Raw genomic sequence first — 14,950 nt, 5'->3', positions numbered from 1 at the left:
TAGTAAATGCCATGTCCTTGCAGTTATCAGTACCCTGAATCCTGATTACTATTCCATAGGTTCCATAGCCCTATCGTTACACTGGCTATGGAAAGGCCAAATAATCTGTTCTTACCTAAAGTTTACAAAGGAAGAAGATCAAATATAAATTTTCTCTGAGACACAACAATAATAATATATAGCAAATCTAAAATTATTCAGCTTTCCAGCTAGATTGTACAAAAATCACAGATAACTAAAACAATTATTTAATTAAAAAGACAGTTTTTTTTCCTGTTTAATTTGCTCATTTATTCTGTTCTTTAGACTCCACATATAAGTGAGATCATATGGTATTTGTCTTTCTCTGACTGACTTATTGCACTTAGCACAATGTTCTCTATGTCCGTCTGTATCTTTGCAAATGGTAATATTCCATTCTTCTTTATGGCCAACATATCAATCCAGAGAAACCCAAAATGCTAATTCAAAAAAACATATGCACCCCTATGTTTATTGCAGTGCTAATTACGATAGACAAGACATCGAAACAACCAAAATGTCCATCAATAGACGACTGGATTAAAAAACTGTGGTACATTTATGCAATGGAGTATTACAGGTTGTTTGTTCATAGTTTCCTACATCTTGATTGCTGTGTTGAGACAGTATGGGACTCATTCTGTAATTCCTTTCTTATGTGAAATATTAATATAATCTATTTTTTATAACATGCTAAATTCTCTCATACTTAGACGGGTGTGTATACTTTCAATTCTCCAGAGATCCAGGATAAAACATATAGGATATACATGTAACTTAAAAATCTGGCATGAATAAAATAAATTTTGACTAAGAAAATTCTCTTTTGGAAAGTAATTTAATGAGGATAATTATAAATCAGTGGAATGAATGTGTGTGTGTGTGTTTTCAAACAGTATCCATTGTTCATTTCTATGAAGAATAATTCCTAACTTTTTGATTAGATTTGTTAACCTGTTGATATTTTTTATTCTTTGTCCAAAAATTTCTCAGTTAACTAGCAATGCCTAAATTTATTATCCTTATATTCAATGTGCTTCATGATCTATTTTATACTTTCCCTTCTTTATGCTTCTATGGCTCTACACATGGCAGCCCCTCTTAATTAATTATTTAATAAGCATTTATTCCTTCAAGTGATTGTACCTTTATCAAGGCCAAAAATCTTTCCATGGTTCTTCCAAGCCTAAGAATGTGTTTTTGTATCTAACAAGGATTGGCCGAGTATTTACCTTTATGTTCATGTATCTTGAATATCATTTTGTAAATTCCTCAAGAATTATGACACACTATAGTATCCCCTATATAGTTTATCAGAATAGTAAATGCTTATGAAAAAGTTGCTTAATAACACTACACATAGATTAAAAAGAGCATTTACAGACAAATATATAGCAACAAATCTTTAAGTAAATTGTATTTACTCTTAGAATGAGTGTGATGTAATTAAGATTAAATAATATGGTTGGAAGGGGATGTTTAAAAATTAGAAATAGGTCTCCCGTTGCTACAATAATGATTTTAAACTCAAGAGCAGGAGCTATAACAAGAACACTATGACATTGGGCAAGTCACCTAATTTTAATTAATTCTTCAGTATATATTTATTACACGTGTATGGGTAGAAGATACTGTGATATAACCAGGGCATACACATGGCTTTAGAATTTTTCTCACCTATAAAATTGTAGGTTGTATTACATGATAATTTAATTATTTTCAATTTTAGAACCAATTGAATATATAAACCAAATTAAAAATATTTATTCAGAAAAAAATATTAAATACATTAAATATATATTCTGAAGTGATATGTGCTCATATATTGTATATCTATATGTCTCTTTCTCTGTGTGTGTATATATATATGTATATATATACACATATATATATACACACACACATATTTATAGACATACATATGAATTTTACAAAGTGATAAAAATGTTATAAACATTCAAAATTTAAACCGGCATAATCTGCTATTATTAAAATATCAATTATTTTCTTAATTATCTTAGATTTTTCACTTATTTTGTAATGGATGACTTCTCTTAATTTTGTCCAATCTCTTACAGTTTATAAGAATTTGAGGCATACTACTTTAAAGCCCCGAGTCTTAAGAAGTAAAACTAACCTACATAAATACTGAAGTATATGTACTCTAAAAAGCATGTTATACTAGCACTTTTGTAAATATTCTTGCGTAAAGATCTTTGTTTCTCAGAGAATTAAGACTAGAAAAATTGACTAAAAAAATGGTTGACTTAGATTATAGCATATAGAGTCAGTAGCAGAATTTAGACTGATATGTCAATCCATTTTTGTTTTCCAAACTGTACAGTTTGTTAATTAAATAGGCCAGAAACACAATAAAGAATACGGATAAAACTCATAGACTGAAAGACTCTAAATGACCGCATTTGCAAAAACCTAACACTGAAAATTGATGTTCCAGATTAGGGTTTGGCAAACTTTTTATTTAAAAGTCCAGAGAGTAAATATTTTGGACTTTGTGAGCCAGATGATGTCTATCACAACTACTCAATTCTGCAACTGTAGAATAAAAGAAGACGATATGTAAGTGACTGAGTGTCTGTTTTCCAGTAAACATTATTTACACAGTTGATATACCAGATTAAGTATGTGTATAATGATTGATGCACTCTGCATTTACTGGCAGTATGGAGAGATGTATACATTTATAGATTGGTATATGCACACACGCATATAGTATACACATACATACATATTATATATACATATTACATACGTATATATGTGTGTATATATATATATATATATCACACTTGGTGATGAAATCAATTATGATATATTTCTATAATGGTTCAGGTATTTACTTGTATGCAGGAAAAATGATATAACTATGAAAGGATAGACTGAAGTTAGTATTGCTTATTGATCATTGAAAATACTGTAGTTTCTTCCTTGAAGAGTTTTATGGTATATTGCATCCATTGATTTGTGATAGTCAAATCAATGCATTATTTTTATTTGCATTTGAAAATATAAAGTATAAATTTAAACAATTTTTCAGTTGTCACACTGTTATATAGCTAGAGAATTCTATATAACTTGAGATGCTTCAAAAGAACTACAGTGCATATATTAGAATAAAGATACCTTTTGAAAATCCTTGATATTAACCAGGTTGAATGAAAATATGTGATCCTTTGCTCCAACATACAGCCTGCTCCGTTCCTCATCCAAAAGGAAGGTATGATAACTGGAGCTGTTGGCCAAGCCATTGAAAGTGATAACATTGTTGGATTCCAACATTTCTGCAAGGTAACAAAGCAAGACATTGGGTGTTAATCTGAGGTTAATCTGCTCCTACATGAGCACAGATTAATGGTGCGTGGTGATTTGACTACTGCCTGCTGTAGTCACCAATCATTAGTTTCTCTTCATGGTACTAAGAAATATACAGGAACCATTTTGTTTGTTTGTTTGTTTGTTTGTACATTTCATTGACGTGGGAGTTATCAGTTTGCTGATATCATACTCAAGACCATAAACTCCTATAGAAGAGAGGGAGAGAAAACCTTGTCTATACAACTGGGCTAGTGGAATATATTTGCAGTTAGTGATGGATTAGAATGGTCAGCATTGTATATAAAATGTCTTTAATTTTACAAAGACTTGATTAAGTAGCTTCATTTGCTCCAAGTCATTAGCTAGGAAGAAAAGTATAGGGGCCAACAGAGCAGAGGTCATGTGGGGAAACTTTGTTTAATCTTCTAGGTTGTTTGAAGTCTCTTTGTATTGCCTGCAGAATTTTAATATATCTTTTTGACCATTAAATCTACTCCATTATTTAAATTATTTGCAATATTTTATAACTGACATATATAAAGAAGCTAAGTTGGGCTTTCATGAAAACATGAATTAAATTAATTTTACTATCTGACCTCAATTTTTCAGTTTGTTATCGCTCTCCAAATGGCTTTTACTGTGACTGGGCAAATACTGAAGTTTTAGACCTATATACTTTAAGTGAGAAAAATATGTTTAGATAAAAATACCATTAATTGTAAGTCCACTTTTGCAGAGAAAGGTAATTGTTGATAATCACCAAAGAGGTTTTCTTTAAATAACTGGTTCAATTGAAATTATACCAGGGGTGCCAAAAAAATGTATACACATGACCTGTATTCATCTTTTGTTATCGGTATATATTGAGCATTACAATTTTAATATAGTTGTTTCCTTTCTTAAAATGTGTATATATATTTTTTGGTACCCTCTGTATATATATTGCACCCCCCCACAGGGATAGAAATTCTCCAAAATTGTGTCTTGAATCGATGAATCAGATTTTTCCAGTGCACACATAATGGAACCCTTTCATTCATAAAATGGAGAATGTGTCTTCCAAGAACAGGAAGTGGAAATGCAGTTCCCTCCTCCATCTTAGCCCTGATTCCAGGACATTAGCCATTTGATGAATTGCCTTGATTAACCTATTTCTCCTACTCCCTTTTCCATCTTATCAAAATAAATATTTCAATAGAGGATAGAGTTCAAACGCTTTAACTTAGCATTAAAGGTTGGGTGACCACCTTCTGAGTTTAGACTCTACCTCAGCACTGCTCCTCACGTCCTCTAGCCTGCAGGAAAATGCTCTGTAGTTGTCCACTTTTTAGCCATTGCCGCCATTGTTCTTAATATCTACCACTGTATGGCACCTTGCAAAATATCGACTCTTATCAGCTAGTTCAAAATGCAACCTCCAATAAATTCTCATAGAAGTAATTTCTTTGCAATATTTTGCTTGAGTTACTCTTACAACTTGTATCACACTGTCAGTTATTACAATCATTTACATAAGTGACTTATCTACTAGAATTAGCATTCCCTCATGTCAGGAAATATGTAATTAATAGCTCATCATCCATAACTCACATTGTTTCTTTTTCATATTACCAGGTCAATAATATTAAATTGAATGTCTATGTATCTATCTACGTATGACTTGATCTAGCCACCACTCTATCTATCAATTTATCCATCTTATACAGAAAATTACATGAATTGTTAACAAGCTGTTAAAAGATGCTTTCAAATTTCTTAATGAGAAACAGTACAATACTAAGCGACCCCCACCTCCACCAAAAGAAAAGGAAGGGAAAGAAGGGAAAGAAGGGAAGGAAGGGAAGGGAGAAATAGACCAAGGGAAACAGTTTCATTTATGTGGGTCATGCCTGAAATAAGAGGTGTTAGTCTCCAGCGAAAAAGAACAGAGAATCTTCTATATAACATCTGAATTTAAATGTCATTCCTTTCACCAGTGTCCAAATGATTGGAAAGAATCATTGCTACAGAGTGTTGGTACAAGACTGGAATTTCAGGTGCTCTGAGCTGTGTGAGGATGAAAAGGGTTACTATGAGAGGTAGGGGCTATGTCACCAGATAATGTTCATGTATTGACTGAATGGCTGTTTAAGGAGAGCTGTTCATCAAATAGACTAGATGCCCTCTACTTAACTTTTTCTTACAATTCTAAACTCTATAATTCTACTCTAATACAGAGAGACCAAAGTATAGGTAGATAGGCAAACTAAAAAAAAAAAGAAAAAAAAGAAAGAAAGAAAAGCCAGCCAAGTCTAAACCAAGACAACTACATAGAAATAATAATCAATGGAAAGGTCATCTAAAAGACACACAAAAAAATTTTAGTTGAAAATGCATAGAAAACTACATAAGGGAGTGCTATGCATCAAGTGGAAGAAGAAGTTATAGGAAGACAGATACTACTACAGCTATAAAACATTGAGTCATCCAGTTATATAGGTAAGTACACTACCATCACCACAGTACTTACTAGATGTGCAAACTAGAATGAGTTCCTTACATTACTTGGGCCTCAGTTTTTGGAAGATGGGGTTAATAATATATCTTCCAAGAGTTATTGTGAAAGTGAAATTAGATAATTCATCTAAAATACCTAGAATCATAATTGGCAGAGTAGGCACTTAATTAAAGGTTACTTGTTTCTGTAAGTAGAGATTCAATATTAGTATTTTTGATCTTCTTAAGCAGAATTAGACAATTAGGATCCAGATGGAGGAGAATGAAAAACTATTTTTCTACCTACCTTACCAAATGTGATAACTTATTAACATACCGATAATTTATATGAAGGGATAAAATAGGAGAAGCATGCTCTTTGATTTACATTAATATTAAATATCATAGTCATTTTAAGAACAGGAAAATATTATTTTTGTTCACTGATTTCTGTATCCTGAATTATAAATAACAACTAAGATTTTCTATATTATAATTCCAAACAATGAAAATATTCATCTAATTGAAAAATATGCTACAGGTTGAATTCCGTAAATTAGTTCAGGGAGAATTATTGGTTCCAAGGTACAGACAACTAAGAGAAGTCTTTAGTGGTTTTTGTTGAAATCACTCTGGAAACAAACTACACTTAAAAAAAAAACAAAAAAACAAAAACAAACAAACAAAAAAACATGTTATGGATGGATCATTTCATTTAAAAAAAAAGGTAATATTTTCCTGGAGTATGGGTTAGCAGCTGTTTTCCATTGCTTTCAAATGTATTTTAACTTTGCCTCATCATTTTAATTTCTTTAGAAGTTCCTCTCTTTGGGGGACTCTTTACATTGCTTTAAAACTGAGAGAAGAGTCTTTTTGAAACCCTCATGGCAGTGAGCCATAGCAAATTCTGGATTGCTTAGGTTATCTCACCACTTTCCAGGGCAAAATACATAGCTTCAAATCAGAGACCTGTTCTCTAAATCTAGATCTCATATTCTTTAATATGTTTTCCTTATTTAAATTTATGATTTTGTTTTTCCTATATGTAGACACATTCAGCTGAAATCGGTATGAAATAACTTGATTCTACTCCTTCACAAGTTTAGGTGTTTATTTTCAGTGTCTATTAGGAAACATCACCATGACATAAACTGGCATGGGAACTAAAATAAATATTCAGTAATGTGAAATGCTTAATATTCCATTACATTTCCACATCTTGCCTATGCTCATAAACAGTGAAACAACAACACGCATTATTTTAAAGAACAACCTAAATTTCTATAGAATCAATTGGACTACAATGAATCCTCATAGACCAAAACATGTAAAGGCACTAATTCATTTTGAGTGTAATTCAATTTTTCTCTGGTTGAGACATTACTTCAACTTCTACATGCCATGTCAACCATAAAGAGAAGTAAATGCAGGATTATAATCAAAAGTGCCATAAAGAAAGCTCTCTTTAATGAACTATGTATTCTTAAAAGTGAACTGTGATTAAACATTCTGTTTACTCCAGATTCACCAACTGATTTAGTGTTTCTGTGATTTGCGTAATGACAAAATAGATGATATACTGATCATGTAGTAAAGCAAATAGTTTGTGCTGAATAAGTGCTAATTATTACCACCACTGTCATTGTGATATAAGACAATGTAGACAGTAAGCTTAAGTTATAGATGTTCTGAAAGGAAACATCAATTCACATAATTTCAAGCAGCAGTGTGGTCAATTATGAATAGACTGCACTCTCTTGTGATGTAGTTCCAAAAAGTAGTCTTATGGAATTCCAGACACTTACATATAAAGTCCATTTGATAGACTTCCTTTCAATCTAATAACATACAGCAAAAGAAGAAAATAAATTATAATTGGTGTGCTCTTTAATCAGAATATCCTACTAAATAATCAGGGGAGAAGAACCATGATTTTTTCTAATGAGTCAATTCTAATTTTCATTCTCCTTATTTATACATTTTGTCTATTTCCCTTGAATTTATCATGACCTCTAATGAAGCTTTATTTGAATAAACAGAAAAATAATGGTAGCAATCATTATTACTAGTACATTGTTTGAGATATTTTGACTTTGGGTGGTGAACACACAAAGCAATATACAGATAATGTACTATAGAAATGTATAGTTGAAACTTATATAATTTTATTAACCAATATAACCCCAATAAATTTAATAAAATGTAAAAAATATATCAAAATTATTGCATATACTAATATTCTTCTTATATATTTATTTTATTACATGAAAAGAAAACAAAAGATAGAAAAATTTACATCAAAACCATACATGACTAGCCATCTCCATATAATACAGTTGTATGGTTCCTATAGTGTTATGATTATATTTAGGATAAACACATATTTATATAGATATTTACACAGTACAATGTAATGTAATCAGATTTTCAAAAGGCAATGAGATGAATACTGATTTCTAGAGTGCAAGACTGCCTAGAACCAGACTTTTTACAGGATGGAAAACTCCTGTATACTTGACTTCAAACCCAAACTACAGCCACCCTGTTCTTTATGTTTCTGCCTCCCATTATATTTCTTTCTCTCCCTCCCTCCATCCCTTCTTCCCTCCCTCTCTCTCTCTCCTCCTCTATCTCTCTCTCAAGTTTTATGGCATGAAAAGTAATAGGACCCTACCAATTGCTGAACTCAAACACATTGCCTGTATTCATTGATGGCTTTAGATTTATGTCCTTTTTCCATTACTTGAACTTTTCAAAGAACACTTAAAGATCCCATTGAAAGTAGTCAAAGGCTATTTCATCAAGTTCCAGAATTTTAGATCCCATATTTTAGTGCTTCCTATATTATTTTTTTTAAATGTCATACACCAAAAATATTTCCAAAAGCAAAATTAGGCTAGGCTGAAATAAAATGTGGCAACTTTTTATTGATTATAAAAACAAAACACCAAAGCACATACTATTTGCTATCATAATCACTTCATACAAAAAGAAGGAAGCATGCCATTTAACTAACAAAAAGGGCAGAAAGGACAAACACATACACAAAGAATCATCTTTAGAGATGAATATATTTACACTGTGGAAAAACTCACCCTATTTTTCTCACTTTATTTTTATTTCATCAAGGACTTATTACACAGAAGGGAAGTTCTTTCCTCAGACATGTTTGAAAAGTGCTGCTCTAAAGATAAACTGTGTGAATGATGAACTCCTAGAATTTCTGGCCAGTGCATCTTGTCATGGCATAGATAGAGTCAACATTAGTGGGTTTCTATATGCTTTTATTTATTTGGTGATACTGAGCATAGTCTCTCAATTTGCAGTTTGGTAAGCGTTTTTCAAATATATTTAGAAAAATCTATTTTCTAAATTCAATAGCAGTAAACACGCAAAATGTGCATCAAGTTTACATATCCTGGCCTGAAGTTAACTTTTATTTTAACTACTTTTTCCAACATGTGCCAGAACCAACAAAACTCTATAAAACACAACCTCACCACCTCTGCCTTGAACATTTCTCCAAGTTTTTCTTCCAACTTATTTCTTTGCCTTTGATGATGGTCTGATCTCTAATGTCTTCATCACATTGAATTTATGTCAGGACACTCCTCTGCCAGATGCTTCTCATTTGTAGTTGATGTGAATTACCAGCTTTTTGACTTGGATGGACTTCCTGGTCAAGGTACAAGGTGCCCCAAATTCAGCTTTGGACAACTAAAAATCCATTCCCAGCCCAGCTCTACACTCCTAGACCCCACTCAATACACAAGTGCCCTGAACTACATTGTCAGAGAGAGACGATGCATTTCCCCTAAAACATGCTTGTAAAACATCAAGAGCAAGCCTGTGATATTAATCTGCGTTCCATTTTTTATAATGTGAAAAAATACATGTTTACAATTTAATGTGATGATTCAGATTTTTATTATGTAATGCAGTCATGCAAATCCTAAATTGACAAACACATATCCTGTCCTCATTATGTGTAAAACACAGGCATTGGCTAAGATATTTGTGGAGTGTAAAGATTCATAAAAATCTCGATGGAAAGTTACACAAATGCCATTAGAAAAGCAAAATCTAAATGAACAACACAACAAAGAGATTAATAAGAACTGAGGAAACTGTCAGGAAGAAACAGTGAGTGCCACAAGGAGAAGTGAATAATCCTTGGAGAAAGGGGTTGGCAATTAAACTTGGTGTTAAAAAATGTATAGGACTTTCGCCTGCAGAAATAGGTCAAGCATTACATGTAGAGGATGTGAATAAAGACCAGGAGATAAAAATAAGGGAAAATACAAGAGACAGACATTTTAAATGTCTACTATGTGCCAAAAACTGCTGAATGTTTATATTCATTTAAGACTCACAATAACCTAGTGAGGTGGAAATTTTCATTCCCATTTATTCTCATGAAGAAATTAACTCAGACATTGGAAATATACTAGGTCATAGAGCTGGTGTGATGTAGAGTGAAGATATCCACTTTGCTTTGACACTGGAGGGCTGGCTCTTTATATCTTACCCCGTACTACTTTTAAGAGGGTAGAATTTTTGAGAATACTAAGAACTGATTGTTGAGAAGAATGTGAGAACTGTAAGAATACATTTTGGGGAATACAAAGGCCTGGTAGTTGAGAAGATTTGTTACCTCTTACTATCACATAACTTGCCTTACTTAGGAGTCTCTTAAATATTTATATTATTCTATTTGCCTTATATTTGGTCCTTTTACACAATAACAACTCCGTGGGTAATCTTATCTGCAACTATGGCTTTTGTTACTAGCAGTATTTTGACATGTCTCAAATGTATACCTTCCAAGACAGATTTCCCTCCAAAGACCAAACAAAGATTTACTAGAAACCTGTATTTAGATATTGAACAAATATCTGAGTCCACATGACTTGAACAGAACTCACTCGCTTTTCTTTTTTTCCATTACTGACATCATCACCTTTCTGTATGTTTTAAAACTGGTTGCAAATACCACTCATCCAAAGAATCATACAAACCTGATCCTCTTCAGTATCCACAGATTCAGTCTATCACTTCAGTTTTGTTTTACACTGTAACAACTTATCCTATATTTTCTTTTGCTTATATACTCACTGTCACTGTCATAGTTCAATTCCTCATAATTTCTTCCCTTGATTATTATAATTATCTTCTAACAGAATTCCCTCTCTAGGTTTACATCAATAAACAATGTTATGCACTGCCTCCAGAATAATCTTTCTACAAAATAAACATGACTTTCTTCTGGTAAATTTGAGAGAAAAGTCACTTTTACTCTATTCCTTTTCCTTGAATCTCATAATAAAAAGGAAAGAAAGAAAGAAAGAAAGAAAGAAAGAAAGAAAGAAAGAAAGAAAGAAAGAAAGAAAGAAAGAAGAAAAGGAGGCAAGAACATAGAGGAAAATACCCATATTAAATAAAGAGAGGGAACAATACGAATGGAATATCAAGTCACAGATTATTAAGAGAATATATCCAATATAGTAAAGCCTGAAACATTTTGATATAGAATGTTGAAATCTGGCACATATCCATATATTCCTATTCCAGGTAGGATAGAATTAGTAATCAAAGGGTTATAAATTGCAAAATTTGCATTTGCAAATGCTTTATTACAGTAACTCTAGGAGTCTATATGACTGGAAAATTATTGAAAAATGTCCATAAAGTAGAAGTACAGCTAATGTAGAAAGGCATGATCAACATCATTATTATAACTAACACTTGCAGGCCAAGTACTGTTTTAATCTCACACACACACACACACACACACACACACACACACACACTAAATATCCTTTTACTAAAGGAAACAACTGTAATAAAGTACAGTGAAAGCAGGAGAGGAAGGTGTGAACACTCTACAAAATGTTTTTGATAGTGTTTCCCAACAATCTCATCAATCACAAAAATATGAAAGGATAAAGAATATATTTTCCTAGAAGAAAATATATTAAAGGTTTTGGAGCTTGTTTCCAAGTCAAAATAACTGTAGACTGTAAATTCCTCCAGCTCACTCCCTCACTATCAGGAGAAGGAGATAAAAAGTTCACCAAAATGCAATGCAGGAGCACAGGAAAGAAGAAGAATTGACCCGAGGAAGTGAGGGTTAATTCTGGTTGTCAAAGTTCCAAATTAAGTAACAAAATAAAAATTTTTTGAAAGAAGTGAAATTGATTAATGAGAAGATACCCTGTTTCCCCAAAAATAAGACCTCGTCGGACAATCAGCTCTAATGCGTTTTTGGAGCAAAAATTAATATAAGACCCGGTATTATATTAAATTATATTATATTATACCCAGGCTTATATTATATTATATTATATTATATTATATTATATTATATTATATTATATTATATTATATTAAAGACCCAGTCTTATATTATAGTAAAATAAGACCAGGTCTTATATTAATTTTTCTCTAAAAGACGCATTAGAGCTGATTGCCCGGCTAGGTCTTATTTTCGGGCAAACACGGTAATCGGAATGAAACATAAATAAGAAATAAAACCTTAAAATAGACTTATATCTGCAGATTGAAATGTCACCATCTTCCAGGAAATTCTAATTTTATAGAGGGATCAATTATGAACTTACTATTAAAGGAAGGATATATTTGGACTACTTAAATAAAAAGCAAGTCATCTATAGAAGGGAAGGAATCAGACAGTGTTATTGCCAGAAGACAAAAAGAGGAATTTGTGAAAATATCCAGGTTAAAACAGGTGACTCAGTAAGTTTATACCCAGCAGATAGCCTTTCAGAAAAGAGGCAGTATCAACGTTAACAAATGTGCAAGGTTTAAGTGTACAGAACATTCATCCATTCAAGAAACTACAGCAAAAGCAATTTCATAATAATGCAATTCATTCAAACAAGGCATGGATCAAAATCAAGAGCACAGATATTACATCACTTGCCACTTTAAAACCTGCCTAGAAATTTCCAATGTCTGTTATTTGAGCCCTTTGCGTTTTCCACACTTACATATTTTGTGCATTCACCAATAGTGTATAAGTGTGTGTATACCTATATATACAATGATATGCAGATACACATATTTACACACACACACACACACACACACACACACACACACAGAGGATTATTTTCAATTAACTCAGTGGCATGCTATCTATAGTCACCACAGCTTAGAACGCTCTCTATTCCCTAGGGTTCTCCATTTTCCACCCTCTCCTGCTTAGGTGAAACACTGATCAAACCTCTCCTGTGCCTTCTCGGACATTCTAAGGTACTGTGCATCATGCCTCCTTTGTGAAACACAATGCCATGTACAAATGTAGTTTAATCAGTGCTTTATTTCTTTAGCGCCCTTTCTAGAATTAAAGTATGCTGCTTTTACTTATTTTTTATATTCCTGGTCCTGGAACCTTTTTCTAGCATATACCTAGTCCTGGAACATAGGAGCAAGTGTCTCAAACACTATTTGGAAAATCTTTTATTTGAAAAAAATGCAACAAAAACTCATAAAAAGTAAATGTAATAACAAATATCTAGAAAAAAAAATGTTGCACCATATATTGTACGTCAAATTATATACTGGCTTTTCTAGTTACACTGTACATTCAAATGACTAATAAAATTATGTAATCTAAACCCTAAATTATTTATAACATGGCTTTAAAATTGTAATAAAATAGCTAATTTTAAAAGTCTATGTACTAAGCACTGTTGTCATCATTTTACATATGCTAATTACATGGATAACGTTTTTTAGCGTTCTGTTTAACTAGAAATATTAATCACAAAAACTATTGCAATAGCAATAGTAAAACTATTTGAGTGCAACTGAAGACAGAATACCCATTAAACTATTGCTATAAACTAAATAAAGGAAGAATATATTTAGACTCCTTGAATAAAAAGCAAGTCAATAGTACTTGCTTTATAGTACTATAGCAATCATACTAAAAACTAGTTTATAGCAATAGTTTAACTGGTCCCCTATCTTTAATTTCTCTCAACTTTAATATATTCTTCAAGGCATCACTATACACAGTGACTTGATCATATTTTTTTTAAAATGTATACTTTTATTAAACAAAACAAAACAAACAAAACAAAAAACAAAAGAAGACTTTCACCTACCACCATTACCTTAACCCAATCTAATAAAAGTTGCAGTCCCAAATCTTCATTTGGTACCTTATGTTATAAGTTCCTGTTTGGTAACTGTTTCTATAAATTCCCACAATTTTATCAGAAATGGCCAATTTATACCTCTCTAATCCTGGCCTGCCCACTCTTGCTTCCAATTTATTTTCCCTGTTCTTGTGCTTCAAGGTACAATTAGAAACCATCTCTCCCATGAAAACCCTGAGAATTAGCAGATCTTACTTCTTCCTCTGATGCCCCACCGGCTTTGATCATAACACACATTAATCACATGCCACTCATTTGCATGGGCATTAGGGTATGTGCTTTAGTTCTCTAAAATAAAAATGGGCACAGTGCCATATGGGTCTAATTATATGTAAAGGAAATAGTTAACTAGATAATTAATTATTGAATTTGAAATCTAGAAAGATCTTTAGACTATAAGGTCTGTTTACTTCCATTTACAAAAAGATGTAAGTGAATTTTATCATAATAGTTGCAGAGGCCAGATTTAAATTCAGTTCTCTTGACTCTCAGTTCAATGCTCTTTCTAAATAAATTTCTAAGATAATGTGACTAATTTTTTCTCTTTATTTTTTGCTGCCTGATTCCTGATGTATAAAAGTTTCTGGTACAAATATATGTTCAAAAAATTGCAAACAATGTATAAAATAGCTAATTCATAATGTTAATTTTTACTTCATGGAAGAATAACAATGAGTTTAAATACAATTAACACATAAAGCAACTAAAAGTTTTAAGGTGGACAAAATGATCAATACAAATAGGCATTGCCATTGATCACTTTTTCTGTGCAAGATAATTAGTAAAAATGTAGAATTAACATATAGATCCTTGTTTTACAATTCATATTGGTTAATTTAGTGCTTTGAGTGATGGGCTAGTAATCGAGATATCAAAACTTTGTTTTTGATTGTCTTATATCTTAATTATTTATAAGGTTCCTTTACAGTCAG

At 31.9% G+C, this 14,950-nt stretch overlaps 1 protein-coding gene across 5 annotated transcripts in view; it reads right to left on the bottom strand.

Annotated features, from left to right (window-relative positions):
• SEMA3A (semaphorin 3A) overlaps positions 1 to 14,950 on the bottom strand; it is a 458,699-nt gene that overhangs the window by 153,019 nt on the left and 290,730 nt on the right. For all 5 annotated transcript variants that reach the window (XM_088797782.1, XM_074340665.2, XM_074340667.2 and 2 more), the window contains one exon: positions 3,166 to 3,323. In XM_088797782.1, the coding sequence (XP_088653908.1) occupies positions 3,166 to 3,323 (158 nt within the window). The remainder of the gene's footprint in view (positions 1 to 3,165; positions 3,324 to 14,950) is intronic.

The sequence above is a fragment of the Rhinolophus sinicus genome, chromosome 4 (genome assembly GCF_057876585.1).
Source record: "Rhinolophus sinicus isolate RSI-liver-muscle chromosome 4, RSI-T2T, whole genome shotgun sequence".
Classification (NCBI taxonomy): Eukaryota; Metazoa; Chordata; class Mammalia; order Chiroptera; family Rhinolophidae; genus Rhinolophus; species Rhinolophus sinicus.
This window is presented reverse-complemented; position numbering and strand designations above follow the sequence as displayed.